The 18636-nt window shown below is 29.0% G+C and overlaps 1 protein-coding gene across 1 annotated transcript in view; it reads left to right on the forward strand.

The window, feature by feature from the left end:
• Positions 1-310: 310 nt before the first annotated feature.
• LOC126892761 (basement membrane-specific heparan sulfate proteoglycan core protein-like) overlaps positions 311-18636 on the forward strand; it is a 262493-nt gene continuing 244167 nt past the window's right edge. Inside the window, exons 1-2 of the mRNA XM_050662444.1 lie at positions 311-498; positions 7929-8066. Of these exons, the coding sequence (XP_050518401.1) occupies positions 408-498; positions 7929-8066 (229 nt within the window). The 5' untranslated portion in view covers positions 311-407. The remainder of the gene's footprint in view (positions 499-7928; positions 8067-18636) is intronic.

The following is an 18636-nucleotide window of genomic DNA, read 5'->3' on the forward strand; positions in this document are numbered from 1 at the left end:
CATGTCCATTTTCAATAAAAAATCTGTAATAGTTTTCGATATATTGGAAAAAATTGATTTTCATTTTGTAACTTCAAGGGGCTATAACTTTTTTTATGTTCACATTTGTACTAAGGTAAGTTAGGTTCAATCGAACTATTTTTGGTCTCAGAATATGTGATTAAATTTATGACCTGTATTTTTGTTACACCCTGTATATTATTATTTTTAGCATACTTATCATGGAACCTAATTATCCGTTTAAGAATAAATAAATAATAAAAATTTCAATGTGGAATTACCAAAATCAAAATAGTTTTTATCACAATCTGCCCTAATTGAATTTTATATGATATAAAAGAAACAACGTATTGGTCAATTTACCGATTTAGTTGTTTATGATTTAAAAGTGCTAAATATTATTTAAAATGATGTCAAAAAGTTTAAATCTAATCGTATTGTATATATATTTAATTTTAGAATCTTCATATGGTGATGGTGATACCAAAGATGTCCAAGGTATGTTTTGAAAGTAATAAATAATTATTAGATAATATTATCATTATATAATTATAATTAATAATATAATAATATCATTATGGGATATCCAATATAATAGTATAATATTTATTATTTTCTAATATTGTATATACCTACTTCATCCAATATCTATTTTTTTATCTATTTTTGTGTTTATTCTTTAACAAAGTTTATTTTTAACTTCATTATAAACTATTTAGTGCTTTGGTCACCGCAATAATACATAATACAGAGTGAGTTTTATCTAATGAAACGCCTAAATTATCTGAACTAACTTGATTTCTTGAACGCCGATTTAAATAGGAGATTTCTTTGATTTTAATTTCTCGAGGTTTTAATTATTATTATTAAAGCATTAGGTATTTTAAACAATCTGAGAATTCGAGCATTATCGTAAAAAAAACTTGGTTTACGGTTAGCAATAAACATTATTTCTATTATTATTATATAATAATATCACTACTTAGCGTATATACCTGAGTGGGTATTAAAAATCATATAAATTATACTCTGGGCTAATTAGCAAAATTCATGGAAAAGTTATTTACCAGCAATTTTATTGCTGGAATCGAATTATAAGATCCTATATATTAATAATATAGGTATGCAAAGTCCGCAGATAGTGTGCTACTTTTTTTATAAACAAGATGGCGCCGACAAATCGTATTTTTTTCAATTATTGCTCTATAACTTCGAAGATTTTAACTTTACAACCAAAACAGCTTAATAAAAATTCACCGCAATTAAATTCTGCATAGAGATATGTTTTTCACGATTTGCTCCGACGAACATTTTGCTCGGAAAATGCGGGTTTTCCTAACAAAAACTCTAATTTTCAAATAAAGTTTTAGGTAAGTAATTATTAATCAATAATTAAATAACTTAGTGACATCAAAGCTTTTTGGTATAGATTGTAATTTCAGAAGCCGGTGAAAATTAAACGAATATTTTAGCAACAATTCAATTGTTAATTAACAAATTACGATCGCAATAATAAACAAAATAATCATGATACATTGATCAAACTTATAAAGATTATAAAGATGAGATGCTTATTTAATGTTTTATCGACAAAATATAAATTTTTCTTTTTTTGCATAATCTTTAAATTTTGAAAAAAAAATAGTTATAATACGCTGGTCTAATTAGTAAAGTATAAAGAAAGGTTATTTACCAGCAATTTTATTGCTGGAATCGAATTATAAGATCCTATATATTATTAATATAGGTATGCAAAGTCCGCATATAGTGTGCTACTTTTTTTATAAACAAAATGGCGCCGACAAATCTTATTTTTTTCAATTATTGCTCTATAACTCCGAAGATTTTAACTTTACACCAAAAACACTCAAATTGTCACTGGCATCGTAACAAGTACATAATTGGAGAATTCCAATCTGGAATTCCAACTGGATAGTTAAAATCGTATCTTCTATTTTATTCATTATGCTTCCTCTTCTCCAAATATGTGCTTCACACCTACACAATTTGTAAGTTTTTACACAAATCTCCATTTTAAATAATCATTTATAATCCCAACGTTTGCACTTTGGTACATTCTTAATTAACAAATTTGGTTTCGGCATTTTTAATTTTTCTTCTAAATATAATGAAGAAAATTTAATTGATTTTAAATATTCCACGCTAACATTTACATCCACAAATCCTTCCATTCTTAATATAGTTCCGAAATTCGAACTTCACGAAAGCAAAATTTAAACATACGTGTGCCGTGCACGTTGAAAACACCATAAGATCATGCCATAAGATCACATCCAACTTGTGATCCTATGGCCATCTAAACTTGTGGGCTATAGCGGGTAGCGGGGTGGGTGGTGAGTTGTATTTTGCGGTATGGAAAGTCATTGGTATAGGAACCACTTTGAGAGCGGTGAACGCGGGGTTCTGTCTAAGGCCTCGCATCCGTGAACTTTCTCCTTTGAAATAGAATAAAAATAATTAAATGTTACCTATTAGATACTTATAAACTCCTTGGATCTGTTATTTCGAATTTCAATTACTGTATAGTTAGATTAAAATTTTATTTATAGAATGATAAATATTACATATATGAATGTTGGTGTGAAAATAATTTTGGGGGTTCACGTGCACATGTGCACTTATGGAGAAACCGCCACTGGCAAACACCCCCTTATCTTTAAACCCACCCCAATTAAAAACTAAGGGATCTTACGAAATTTAATTTACATAGTCTTATAGCTCTTTAAAAATCCTACAAAATCATTTTTGAAAGAACTTTTTACCGCCAAAAATAAAGGAGCTATGATTATAAAACGAATTTTTTTTCGAAAAATTCGAATAGTCCGCTTATAGAGCATTTTCAATGTACATAATATATAATACCACAGAACTAGTTTCTATTCGCTCCGAGCGTTAACAAAGTGTCAAAGCAAAATCGACCGATCTGCTCATGGTGGCGGTTTTTTGAAATTTTATGAGGACGCTTTGTGTATGTTTAAATGGGACATTTAAAAAAAATGCCGTGTCCCGCTAGTGATATTATGTATTAATATAAACAGAAAATAAAAACGCACTTAATCTGATATAAATTCTTCTATTTCCAATATTGATTACCAGTTTGATTTTGTATACATAACCTCACTATCGCAGTTTATGTCAATACCCCAGGCTGTGGGTGAAAAATAGGGGCGGATGTAATTTCGGCCGGAAAAAGGGCAGGTACTAAAAGCCGGTAGGTAAATTCGGCCGGAGGTTTTAAGTTGCTTCTTAATTACTTCTTATTCGTTTTGAACCGAAATTTTGCTAATTTTAAAAAATTAATATATTATATTATATATTACACAGTACAATTTTCAAAGGAGGAAGACCTAACGCTTCGTCAAAACCTAAATTTCGGGTATTAGAGTGTAGAGTACCCCAGGAGTGTAATTACCAATATTTTAATCTCATCGTAAACATCAACCCCTCGGCCGAAATTACCCCTGTCATAAATGGTACCCCTTGATTTATGCAGGTAGGCCAAGGGATTACCGGCCGAAATTACGCCCGCCGAAAAATAGGTCGATTTCAGGATATAATTCAGGAATTTTTGAAACCTATCAGGTGTTGTAAAGGACGATGCTAGGAATAACTTATACTAAAATGTAACCAAAAATATTGTGCGCTTTTTTTTATATTGCGATTTTCATTTGTTAAATTTGCAATTTTTAAAGATTTTTAATTTGCAGCTTAGGATATTGATTTTAGAGAAATACTTTTTAATAGAAAGTTGTAGTAAATTAAAAAACCTATAATTTGAGGTGCAGTAAGTTTAATTTGGTTAATTGGTTATTGCAAAACAGCCTGCGAAAAGTCGAAAATGGCCGTTTTTTTCAATTGCATTATTTATTGTACAAATAATTTTTTTTTATTTTTTAAAGTTTTAAAATGAAGATCTTTCAATTCCAAACATAAAAAAAAATTGTAAAGCCAGATTAACGAATTCGTTGCTTAGATATTATAAATTGTTTATCCCAAGAGGTCAAATGTCGAAGGCTATAATTTTTTTGAAAAAAATAGTAGAGAGTTGGTGAAACATCCAATCTCCTTCTAAAGAGTTGTATTTTCATATTCTGATATAAATAAATGCGTAAAACATTTTTAAACCTCTAATTTTTGGGTTTGAATATAAGGGGGCAAATTTCGTTATAAACATTTAGAGCTGAAGCGGCCCTGTACATCCTATGAGTTTTTAACTAACAGATTATTGTTGCTGAAGATGAAACGAAGATTTATAAAAAAATAAAAAATTTCTACGACCAACTGAAGCCGAGATAATTTTTGGGTTTGAAAATAAGGGAGCAAATTTTGTTATAAACATTTAGAGCTGAAGCGGCCCTGTACATCCTATGAGTTTCTAACTTACAGATTATTGTTGCTGAAGACAAAACGAAGATTTATAAAAAAATAAAAATTTTCTACAACCAACCGAAGCCGAGATAATTGTTTTTTTGTCTTAAGTCGTAGTGCTTTTATTTATAACAATTAAGAAATTATTTTAGTCATTGACTAAAGAAAGACTTATATTATCTTAAAATAAAAATTATTATAAAATATAATTACATTTAATTATTAAAAATTATTGTTTAAATCGGTGCTTTTGCAAGCGGGCGAATTTTGCAAATCGCCCGGCTGGATTCAAATCCGCGCGCTCGGAAAATTTTTACGTAACTTGTATTAAATTTTGACAGAAAAAATTAAATAATATTACCATTATAATATACAGTCTATTTACCACTGTATTTGTTTTTCTTGATAAACTTTTATATGTGAAATTTCATTTCTAAAGAAATAATGTTACAAAAATGATACATATATATGAAATATATTTTTAATTTTTTCATTGTTATATAAATATAATAATAATAATGTTACTTCTTACTATAATATACAATATAAAACTTTTTCTTCTTGTAGTGACTATTCTTTTTGGATTTCACATATAAAAGTTTATCAAGAAATACAGTGGTAAATAGACTATATTATAATGGTAATATTATTAAATTGTTTTCTGTCAAAATTTAATACAAGTTACGTAAAAATTTTCCGAGCGCGCGGATTTGAATCCAGCCGGGCGATTTGCAAAATTCGCCCGCTTGCAAAAGCACCGATTTAAAAAATAATTTTTAATAATTAAATGTAATTATATTTTATAATAATTTTTATTTTAAGATAATATAAGTCTTTCTTTAGTCAATGACTGTAAAATAATTTCTTAATTATTATAAATAAAGGCACTACGATTTAAGAAAAAAAAACAATTATCTCGGCTTCAGTTGGTTGTAGCAAATTTTAAATTCTTTATAAATCTTCGTTTCGTCTTCAGCAACAATAATCTGTAAGTTAGAAACTCATAGGATATACAGGGCCGCTTCAGCTCTAAATGTTTGTAACGAAATTTGCCCCCTTATTTTCAAACCCAAAAATTATCTCGGCTTCAGTTGGTCGTAGAAATTTTTTATTTTTTTATAAATCTTCGTTTCATCTTCAGCAACGATAATCTGTAAGTTAAAAACTCATAGGATGTACAGGGCCGCTTCTGCTCTAAATGTTTGTAACGAAATTTGCCCCCTTATTTTCAAACCCAAAAATTAGAGGTTTAAAAATGTTTTACGCATTTATTTACATCAGAATATGAAAATATAACTCTTTAGAAGGAGATTGGATGTTTCACCAACTCTCTACGATTTTTTTTCAAAAAGTTATAGCCTTCGACATTTGACCTCTTGGGATAAACAATTTATAATATCTAAGCAACAAATTCGTTACTCTGGTTTTACAATTTTTTTTATGTTAGGAATTGAAAGATCTTAAATTTAAAGCTTTAAAAAATAAAAAAAATTATTTGCACAATAAATAATGCAATTGTAAAAAACGGCCATTTTGGACCTTTCGCAGGCTGTTTTGCAATAACCAATTAACGAAATTAAACTTACCATAGCTCAAATTGTAGGTTTTTTAATTTACTACAATTTTCTATTAAAAAGTTTTTCTCTAAAATCAATATCCTAAGCTACAAAATTAAAAATCATTAAAAATTGCAAATTTAACAAATGAAAATCGCAATTAAAAAAAAAGCGCACAATATTTTTGGTTACATTTTAGTAGAAGTTATTCCTGGCATCGTCCTTTACAACACCTGATAGGTTTCAAAAATTCCTGAATTATATCACGTTTTTCACCCACAGCATGGGGTACAATAAATCTTTATTAACGAAAAAGAAAATATTTTTGTTGCACTATAAATTACAGTATAAATTAATAACTAATGAATTCTAACAATTGTATTCGGTTATTATCACTACAAAATAAAATATTCAAGTTTAACAAAATAATCCCATAAGACTCAATGTTAAAACGTCCTGACAAAATCTGATAGCGTGTCACGTGACTGTAAGTAGAGGGGAGACGCACGGAGCCAATACTGGAAGGTGACTAAAAAACTATTTGTATTTGTATTTGTACATATTTGTAAATTCGTATTTTTGTGTAAATAAATTTTTTGTAATTCTTTAATTCTACTTTTTTCTTCATAGATCTATTAAATTATCTACTTATAAAAATTGCAATGTTATTAAGGGTAGTTTTTAAGGGTTGAAATATGATATTATATCCTTTAGCATAAAATAATCATTATTTAACCAATCAAAACCAAATTTTACCCATATTAAAGTTTACAATGATTTTATATAATTTTTGACAATAAGGGGTAGTTTACACCCCTAAAAATAATCTACACCCGTGAGCATGATATAGAATAGGGTGAGATGATCCCAATCTCAAATTTTTGTGTAAATCGATGCAAGTCGAAATTATTATTTTAGGATAAGTCAATTTTTTATATATAGCTCGAACAAGGGTGGTTGTAAAGGTTGAAATATTATGATATTATATCTTAAAGCATAAAACAATCATTATGTAACTAATAAGAATGAAATGTTGACAATATTAAAGTTTAAAATGTTATTTTATAATTTTTTACAATTAGGGGTAGTTTCCACCCTTAAAAAACCAAAAGCGTACAACAACGGCTCAATATAGAAAATGAACTAGAGGGTTAAATGAGCCTAATCCCTCGTTTCATTTCCTCGACTACATTCAAATATCTAGTGAATAGCACTTCATATATTTTATACCCTTCAAAAGTACGCTTTTAGCTGATTTTCAGTAGTCATAGTCTCATAGTGTGTACAAAACTATTTCAGTCTTTACATTCATATAAAATAAATAAATTTTTCTGTAGAATGTCAACGTTTCTTTGAGTTTATACGATTCATCAAGGGAAAATCAATGGCGGAAAGGCGGCAGTTCATAAAAAATGACATTTACCATTTTCTATGTTTTTAGTAGTTCGTGAAAATACAGCAGAAAATTGAAAGGCTGACTTTTAACATTGAAGTAAAAACTACTTTTGTAATTGGTACAGTTTTAATTAAGAATTAAAATTAAAAAAATCCAAATGGATTACATAAATGTTTTATATAAAAGTTTTTGGACATATCAGTCCATCATCAGTGGACCCATTTTATCAGTTCTGGGGCTATAAAGCCAGAGAACCAAACTGTGGTTGGATGTGATATGAAATTTACTATAACTAAAAATAAATCGACTTAAATTCGATGAAACTGGATAACTATCTAGGAACATGAGATGTCCCTACTCGAATATTATTAACATGTACGTATTGGTCTACTTTCGTCTGCTATTTAGTCAGTTTTTTATGTCTTAATTGAACGTGGTCTTCGATTTCTTCTTCCACCATATGTTTTTACTTACATAATTTCATTTTTTATTTTATTTCTTGGATTGATTGCACATAGATTGACCCTTCGCTCAACGAACCTTATCTTTTACTTTGTTCACTTACTATTATTTCTCTTTTTTCTCAGGAGAAAACTGGAGAGACAATCAACCATCCAGACCAGATTACACCAAAACTGTTGTCCCCATAGATCCATTTTATCCAGAATTAAGAGCAGTTTTAGGTGGTACATTTGAATTACCATGCAGCACTATAAACGCATATGGTAAGTAATTGAATAATTATTATATTATATGAAAATAAATTACTATATACCAGACCAGAGGTGTGCGTAGTGAAATATGTTCGAGAAATTTGAAGATTCATGGTTCGTCTTTGGATGTATTGAGTAGGTATTTCAGTTACTGTTGATCGCAGCGGCGTAACTAGCCCCACAGGGGCCCCATATCAAAGTTTGTCGCGGAGCCCTTTTCTACGACTGATATGGGATAGTGTTAAAAAATGTTCAACAAAAGAAGCAAACCCGCTTGTATAGAATAGAATAGAAATATGCTTTATTGTCATTGAAAATTTTACATTTTTATGGACAAAGCTTACAAAGAGTAGAAAAAAAACACAATAATAAATACAGTTTACTGAAATTACATAATAGACCAGGGCGCATCTGTAAAAATATTAGTACATTTGGACGTTGAGAGGTGACTCAAATTTTTTTGCAGAAATTTCTTGAAAATAACTCAAATAATAATATTTGAGTTATCCTCCCTCTCAAAAAGGACCGGAACATTGTTTAAATAATCAAAATGTCAAAAAATGAAGGAAAAATTCGATTTTTTTCTTCGTTTTTTGATTATAACTTTAGAAGTATTAATTTACGAGAAAAGTTGTACTAGTATAAAAGTTGCCTAATTAAATTTCCTACAATATAGAATTGGTTAAAAATTTAAAAAATAGCCACCCTTGTTGCAAAATAGCAATAATTGCGAAAAAACCATGCAAAAACAAATATTCGCATTTTACGTTTTTCAACCATTTATGCTACACTTAGGACCTTCATATTTCACCCAGAAAAATTTTATGATACAGTAAAACGGTACTGTAAATTTCATTAAGATCGGTTCAATAGATTTTGCAAAATAAATTTTGCAATATCCAGCTTTCGCAAAAAAAATCATTTTTTCAAAATGTTACAGGACTTAAAATAAAGCAGATAGCAAGTTGCAATTTTTTTGCTTATAGAAGTGTACTGTACCTTTCATTTGCAATTTGCAAAATTAAAATCGATAAACTATCACGGCGTCAGGAATTTTTTTAAATAAACATTAATTATTGGTGCTACGCGCAGGACAGCGGATAGTTTGCTCTGATTGGGCATTCCAATGATCTTTGACAATGATTGTACATCTTAATTTTTATTACATTTCGATATAAATAAATAAATTTGTTTATTGCAAAATAAAATCACATACTCTATCTTTTGAAATAACACTTGTTTTAGCGAAAACTTTCTTTGTTCATATATTTTAACTTAGAGAATAAAAGTTTGTTATTTTTAAACATATGCAATTGTTTAAACAATATTTCACAAACAATAATAAAATTAGTTTGATTTTTGTGGAATTAAAATATTCAAATACAACAAAATATAGAGTAAGAAAATAATATATTAGATAAAGATTGGAAGAAATTTTGGTGGAAATCAACTTGTGTGAATCGAACACCGCTGTCCTGCGCGTAGCACCAAAAATTAATGTTTATTTAAAAAATTTCCTGACACCGTGGTAATTAATCGATTTTAATTTTGCAAATTGAAAATGAAAGGTACAGTAGACTTCTATAAGTAAAAAAAAATTCAACTTGCTATCTGCTTTATTTTCAGTCCTGCAACATTTAAAACAAATGATTTTTTTTGCGAAAGCTGGATTGCAAAATTTATTTTGCAAAATCTATTAAACCGATCTTAATGAAATTTATAGTGTTGTTTTACTATATCATAAAGTTTTTCTGGGTAAAATATGAAGGTCCTAAGTTTAGCGTAAATGGTAAACGTAAAATGCGGATACTTGTTTTTGTATGGTTTTTTTTCGCAATTATTGCTATTTTGCAACAAGGGTGACTATTTTTTAAATTTTTAACCAATTCTGTATTGTAGGAAATTTAATTACGCAACTTTTATGTCAGTACAACTTTTCTCAGAAATGACTAGTTTTAAGGTTATAATCAAAAAACCAATAAAAGATCGAATTTTTCCTTCATATTTTGACATTTTGATTATTTAAACAATGTTCCGGACCATTTTGAGTGGGAGGATAACTAAAATATTATTATTTGAGTTACTTTCAAGAAATTTCTGCAAAAAAATTTGAGTCACCTCTCAACGTCCATCTCCAAACAGATGCGCCCTGGACTATAAATCGTCAATATTCTTACAAAGATTAAAGCAGGGCGATCCTTTGTCATCATTATTCTTTAACTTATGACTAGAAAAAATAATGCGAGAAGCGAAAATCGATAGAGAAGGACTCCTATATCAAAAAGACACCAAGTTTTGGCATTCGCGAATGATGTGGCGTTGCTGACAAGAGGAAAAAAGAGCTACAGGAGATAGTACAGAGAATAGTAAAAGCAGCGAAGAAAATGGGACTGTACATAAACGAACTAAAACAAAATGTAGTGAGTGGACAGCTGATCATTTCATGAATGGACAAAAGTTTAAAGTAGAAGTAGAAGAAGGAACATCATACGAATTCGAAATGGTAGAAAGGTTTAAATACCTAGAGTATGTAAATCTAGGCGCAATATTATCACGCAAACTGAACATTTAAGAATAAGTAAAAGCTAGAATAATGGTAGGCAATGTACATGCGCTTAATGGAATGTTGAAAAGCAAGTTTTTATCAAGAAAGGCAAAAAAACAGTTATAGAAAACAACTATAAAACCAATAGTAACACACTGCAGTAAGAAAGTGAAGAAAAGTGAAAATGAAGAAAGAACAATATTTTCAAGCCACAAGGCCTTTAGTGCTATTGTATACATATTATCTACCTACTACAAAATAAAAGATAATCAAATAAAACAAAACAATATATTTCAAAATTGACATAAATTGCAAATTACATAATACAACCTTAGGAACTAATAAGTTCTGCGTATAACACCCAAATATAGATAATAATAATAATAAACCTAATAAACTCTAATAAGCCAAAGTCGAAAAATAGATTTGAATTATTGAGACTCTTGTTTGAAAACAGATTCAGATTTTTCAAGCCAATGGTGAATGTACATTGGAAATGAGCTTAAACAAAGGAGCTCTGATCTTATGGATATAGGTACATATATACAATTTATAGACAAAGAACAGATTACATGAAAATATACCCAAACAATACACACTGTTTCAAAGTTAAAGCGATTACAAAAATTGCAATTTGGCATTATACAATGTCTCACATACAGCCAACGGTGAATGGACAATGAAAGGTAGCTTGAAAACAAAAAGCTTTGTTAGATAGATAAATAGAAAAATAGATAAATATAATTTATATAATTATAGATAAAGAATCCATTACTTGAAAATGTTGATATCCTAACAATATACACTATTTCAAAGCGTTTTGATAGTAAAAAAGCTGTTCAATTTTTGTAAATGAAACTTTGTTTTAATATCCCGCGCTGGGGACCCTGAATGTCAGGGGCCCTCTAATTGATACGGCTGATACAGCGGTAGCTACGCCTCTGTGTTGATGATTTCGTCCCCAATCAGGGCCGAGTTTAGGTCAATTGCCGCCCTAGGCAATTCTCTAGTAGCCGCCCTTCAAACATGTACCATTTTTGCGAAAAAAATGCAAGCAGAATTTTGCAAGAAAATGCAAGTACTTGCTTCCGTACAGCCATGATGTGAACTTGTCAGATAGAGCTCATTGGTACCTCGGGCGAAAAAAACATTGGATATTTTATTCATCCATGTTATAATTCACATCTTTGTCATATGTTCCGATGACGGATCAATTGTAAAGGGTTTTTACCCATATATTTTTACTTTGGTGGTTAGCAAGTAGATTCTAAGATTGCACTGATGATGATCGGTCAACCGATCGAAAACTAGTTCTGTCTTTGATGTAGCCCTGTATAGGGATTTTAACAAATATACCTTTTATAAAGGATTTTATGTTTTTGTAATGGTATACAGCCAACTACAGGAAATTTTTCCTCGTGGATTTGTAAAGAAATAACTAATTTACCGACTTCTCCCCCATCTCCCCCCCAAACCGGACGCTCAAAATGGTGTATATCTTTTTACTGAACAATATGTGGATCATATAGAACAATTTGGTGTTGGAGGAAAACTTTTACTTTGGATGTCTAGGTTAGGCCTTTTTTTGGACCAATTATACTATACTACCTCCGTAACTTTGGAATCGTTCATTTTAGAAGGATTATATATAGGGGCATTTTTTATCTCAAATTTATTGTAGAACATTTTTGTATAAAAGGTTGTTCATGCTAAACCTCATAGTTTTAGAAATATTGACGAAAAACGTAAAAAACTACGAATTTACCGACTTCTCCCCCCTCTCCCCCCAAACCTGACGCTCAAAAAGGTGTAACTTTTTTCTGAACATTATATGGACGATATAGAACAATTTGGTGTTCACTTTGGATGTCTGGGCTATGTCATTTTTTTAATCAATTCTATCATACTATTAATGATCATAGAAAAAGTTAAAGTACCTATATTTTAATAAATAAATTATTTTTATTAAATAATAATTTATTGAACATAATTTATTCATTAAAATATACCTCAACTTTTTCTATGATTAATAATGATAGTATCATTACAAAAAATGGATTTTTGAGAAAATATTATTTTTTCAAAAATTGTTTAAAAAATTAGACTGTTTATTAATTAATAAATGTCTAGACAAATTGCATATTTGTAATTTACACAAAACTACATACACATTAAAAGAAGAAATATCAAAATTCATTGAGTAGATCCCAAGATATAGAAAATGGTATTAGTTTTAAGTTGCTTTTTTAGTTTTTGAACTCGTGCATTTTTCGGTTCCCGCCAGGTAGCTGACAACTGTTTTAATTGTTGACCTATAGGATGAAAACATACATGTTTCCTGCCTAGAGTTCGAGTTCGTTTTTTAATTATTAACAATTTAGTGCAATCAACGCAGAAGCTCCCCCTTCACTTACTATGATTAATCATCATTTGAACTACATTTTTAAAAATTCGAGTAAAATATCATCTTTCCGAATACCTATGTAAGAAGATGTTTTGTAAATGTTTATAAACTAGTATTTTTTACTTTATTAGATAATTTTTTATCTTTTCTTAATACATTTTGATAGGATCACTTTTCTACTTTCATTTAGCATACGCAGAATTGTCCTATCTTCATTATTTTCTGTCATTTGTTATTGCAAAACAAAGGTCTCTGGGATAAACAAATAGAATACCTAACTTTTAAACTAATTAATGGATCGGTCTCAAATTTTGGGAGTTTGTTATGTACCCTAATTCCCAACTTTGAGTAAAGCGAAACACTACAGTTCTAAGTTAGTTTTAGGAAAAGTTATTAATAAATAACGATTTTCAGTTATTTTGCAGTTTACGAAGCAACAAATTAACTTTTTGACTTTCAAAAATCGTCATTGTGAAGGTTTTTCAATGTTCTAAAAAAATAAATTTTGTAATTTTATGTTAACTATTTAGCTTTTTAATTGAGTGCAAAAAATGGAAAAAATCGCATTGATTTCACCAAATTGTTAATAATTAAAAACACGATCTCTAGGCAGGAAACATGAAGGTTTTCATCCTATAGGTCAAATCCACAATAACTAAAAAAGTAGTCAGCTACCTTGATATTAATTTCATTGTCCCGAACATGGTCTATTTCTTGCTTATTTCCCTGGCTGCAGTATTATATCAGTGCGACGACACGAATGTTATCTCCTTGTAATAATACAGTTTGAAAATCCCAACTCTAACTCGATTTCCTACTGGTAATCTTTAGTTTCTGCAATATGTGCAATATTGATGTTTTCAGTCAATTCACTGTGTTTGCGGAGCTTCTGGCGGCCCAATAATCACTAAATTTATGACTTTCGTTCTTTTTGGATGAATAGTGTTAGGTTTAAGATAATAGAATGCTATGTTTGTTTTATTTTTGATATGAATGCAATTTCTTTTATTTAGAAACGAACGCCCACTTCTATTTCATTGATGGATGAATGATGAATATACATATTTGTTATTCGATTTTAATTTTTAAATACAAATATTTTTTTGTACAGTATTTTTGCCGCCCCAGGGGCGTCATTTGATAGGGTTAGGGGAGGCAGTTGCCCCCTCCCCTGAAACTGAAAATGACTGAAATTTACAAAAAATACTTTCAGTTTTCATTATTACATCATATAATATAATGTATTGTATATTATATAATGATTGCCCCCCCCCAATCAAAATTTCAAGCCCCTGTGCCGCCCTCTCACAATTTGCCGCCCTAGGCAGCTGCCTATATTGCCTAATGGATAAAGCAGCCCTGTCCCCAATTATTTATTGTCGGTTTGGATACATTGAGTTTAATCGTAGAGATCCATGGGAAGAATAAGACGAAGTTAGTATAGAGAAAAACTAGAGGCCATCTAGATGATATATTCGCAACAAGAACGATATTAAGAGACTACATCAGCGCGTCACCAATATTTTTTTTTCGAAAGTTCTGTGAACTTTCAACAGTGCAGCAACAGTTCGTCGGCAGTAGGTACGACAGTGACAATGTATACTATCAAAAACGACACAATATTGTGATATCAATAATTATTATACAGTGAGCACGTAAAGGTTGGAATAAATTAATTTTTTCGTGAGTTGGCGAAATTGGAAAAAAATCTCGGAACAGGTCGATTTTTATTTTTAAATTATAATTTTTTGGCATATATATCATACTAGTGACGTTCAAAAAAAGTAGTAGGAGTGTCCAAAAAAAATTTTTTAGAATTAAATTAATTGAGACAAAGAAAGATGTATCTAATTGTATTTATTTCAGAATACATTTTACTGCTGTCAGAAAATAGAATAGATGTTTATTTGACAAATAGATATTGTTTTCGCTTAAATTCAATCAGGGCCACTTTATCCATTAGGCAATATAGGCAGTTGCCTAGGTCGGCAAATTATGAGAGGGCGGCAAAAGCAAAATAGTCAAAACTGGTACATGTATGAAGGGCGGCTACTACAGAATTGCCTAGGGCGTCAATTGACCTAAATGCGGCTCTGAATCCAATGTTAAAGCTGTCACCCACCTATTAGCAGATTGGACATTTAATTTAAGTGAAAAGCAATGTTTATTTTTGTAACATTTGTTTCTATTTTTCAACAGCAGTTAAATATATTTTGAATTAAATAAATTACATACATTCTTCTTTTCATCTTAATTAACTTAATCCAAAAAATTTTTTTTGGACATCCTGTATAAATAACTATGTTAATGTCCATATTACTGAATAGAGGGTTGAATAACCTTTCAAATAAAACGACCCCCATTCCCATTTAAAAAAATTATCGATTACGTCATCACGTCTAGATAGATGACGTCACTAGTATGATATATATATATATATATATATATATATATATATATATATATATATATATATATATATATATATATATATTGTCATGATTTTAAGATACCAAATTGATAGAATAAGTTAAATAATAAACAATTTAATGATTTTGTACTGCCCAAAGCAGTTAAATAAGTATCTTGATATAGGTGGTGTTCGAGAGACGTGATTGGTTTGGAGAGTTGAATAGAATGAGAGTATTAAAGGGAATTAAAGTTAAGATTGCACTATGCATTGATTTAATGGTTATAGAATGAATTTATTTAGAGTTATACAGTTTAAGTAACAAGAAAGTTTGAAAAAGACCATACTATATAAAGGAAGCTATTTAAGGGGCATCTAATGTGAGAATTTGTTGCTAAACATGCAATAGTTTGAAATTTAGTCTTACCAAAAGAATTACTTACAAATTTGTTCCATGATGACCTTGTTTCTGTTTAATAATCATAAAAAAGTTACATTTTTTTAAAGATCACTTGGAGAGAAGGTTCGTTGATGTGATACGTTCTCCATGATTTGGTTAAGTTTATAAATTTATGAAAGTATCTTAGAAGAGGATCCAATCTAAAAATTTAGAATAATGGTTAGACCAATTTTAGATTCTATTAATGTGAATTTGACCAAAATGTTGAAAATAGTTCATTAAAGTTGTAGATTTGGGAAATCTCAGAATTCGATATCAATTTTAACGAAGAAAAATGATTTTCTGAGATATGGCTAATGCACTATCAATTGGTAATTTATTTCTGAATAATTTGAAAGTTATTTCAGTACTTTATATGTATTAATAGTGAAGATATTTGGACTTAAATTTGTAGAGGTAGTGGTAAAAGGTATAGAAAGTGTACGGACAGTGTTCGCATAAAGTGGCTATAACAATTTATTGGGAGTATCCTCAAATATGCAAAATATATGAAAAGAATCTATAAAGTTCAATGAATTTAATTCTTTAATTCAATTTTACTCAAATAAGAGAATAAGATCACCATTTAGGCATATCTTTCCAAATTTTAGACAAAAAAATACCATAATGTCATAATTTGCAAAATTATTTCATTGGCTCATTTAAATTTCCAAAGCATGAATTATTAATTTGTTTAAATATGATTGGCTGTAAAAAGGACGCCAAGCTTAAAAAATTGAATTCAAGGGGAAGGTTCTAGAGATTCAAAGGGAAGAGACGCTTTTTAAAGCTATTCCCAAAAGATTTGGTTTAAAAATAGAAAATTCGGAAAATGCAGTCGAAAAACTGATCACAAAATAAACTTTAATGTTTAATCTTCGTATGAAAAGTGTTTTGAAGCAGAAGGGACTTTAATTAAGTCACTAAAATGGTATTGTAACCTGCATGGACTTGGGGAGAACCTGGAGTTCAACGGAAAACCAGCATTTGGATGTGTTTCAAGAAAGAATTCGGCTTCGGTGGACTATAATTGTCAGGTGACGTTATTATTTTGTACAAAAAACTATTTTCCATGATATCATGTTCAATAAAAATATTGAATATTAAAACATGCATGATCAAGATAAAAATTTTGAAAATTTAATGCTATTTATTGCTTTGGCAAGACAATAATTTAGAGAGAAATATCCATACTTGCATAATTTGGTTTATTTTTGATCATAACCACAAAAGTCAATGACCTTTCATTTGTTTTCTTATAACTATAGATATAAGTCAGGATATGCAGTATAATGATATTATAGTATTAAAATTTTAATGATAATTTCTGTATTTATCTTATTTGATGTTGCATTTAGCTTGTTTCTTTTATTTCAATATATTTGTAAAAGTTTTTCATCAGAATTGTGTTGTCTCTCCATTTTGTTTATGAATTCCAATCTATTAGCACAATTTGTCCATCTTACAACAGTTTCATGTCTCACGACCCCAAAGAGATAAGAGTCTCCTGTTATGTGTAAGTATTCAACTGAGCTGAGTTGGTAGGTACAATAGTTTCTTAATAGATGGCGCCCAATAGATTCAATAAAAATCAATAAATCAATAAAAATAAAATTCAATTATAAAATAAAATGTTTAATAAAATAAATCAATTTTAAATAAAATATAAAATAAATAAAATTATAAAATTAATTAAATCATTCAAAAAAATTTATTAAAATCATTTAAGATAATCATTAAAATTAAAATAAATAATAAATTAAAAATTAAATAACAATTATTATTGTTATTTAAAGGTCAATTATTATCAGAAATATATAATAATATATATATATATATATATATATATATATATATATATATATATATATATATAATATATATATATATATGTATATATATATATATATATATATATATATATATATATATACCAAAAAATCATAATTTCGTAATAAAAATCGACCTGTTTCGGGATTTTTTCCAAAATCGCCCATTGTCGAGAAAATGAATTTATTCCAACCGTTACGTGCTGATTGTATATCTACTCATAGGCGCGCTAAATGTTGCCAAATCAGTCAAATTCGATTTATTGTTATCCGCTGTGAGCTCGTAGGTAGAGGGGATAATTAAAAATTCGCGAGCGCCAGAAGTTTGTAAACCTTTACTGGAAATTTGCTTTTTGACGTTCTGCATTAAGAGTTGCATATTATAGCTTTTAAATGTCTCACGAAAGTTGTTGTATTAAAGAGTGTCGAAATACTGGTTACAATAGTAAATGTGTATTCTACAACTTTCCTGTCGTTAAGCATAAGGTGATTCAACGACAAAAATGGATTGAAGCAATTAGAAAAAAGTAAGTAAACAAAATTTTAATTTTAAAACGGTAGAAAAATTTGAGCTAAAGGATCATTAGCACACTCTCGAATTTTGACGGTTTCAATTTTACAATCCAATCAGACCATTACAGACCAATCACAGCAAACGTAGGATGCCGTTAACTGTCATTCATAAGTTAATATTTAAGAAGTATTATACTATAATTTTATTAAATTAAATTATTATACTTTTTTGCAGAATAAATTTTTTCTAATATTAGTTGTCAACATAAACGTCAAAACGATAAGCAAAATCTTAAAAATAATCGTAATGAATAATTAATTAATTCTGTACTTACTGCTATTAATTATAGATTACAATCCAATTACTTCTTTACGTTGTAAATATTACACGATAAGAATTAAATAATAAGTTTGAAACAACTATTATTTGCTTTTCTACTGT

The sequence above is a fragment of the Diabrotica virgifera genome, chromosome 9 (genome assembly GCF_917563875.1).
Source record: "Diabrotica virgifera virgifera chromosome 9, PGI_DIABVI_V3a".
In the NCBI taxonomy this organism is placed as follows: Eukaryota; Metazoa; Arthropoda; class Insecta; order Coleoptera; family Chrysomelidae; genus Diabrotica; species Diabrotica virgifera.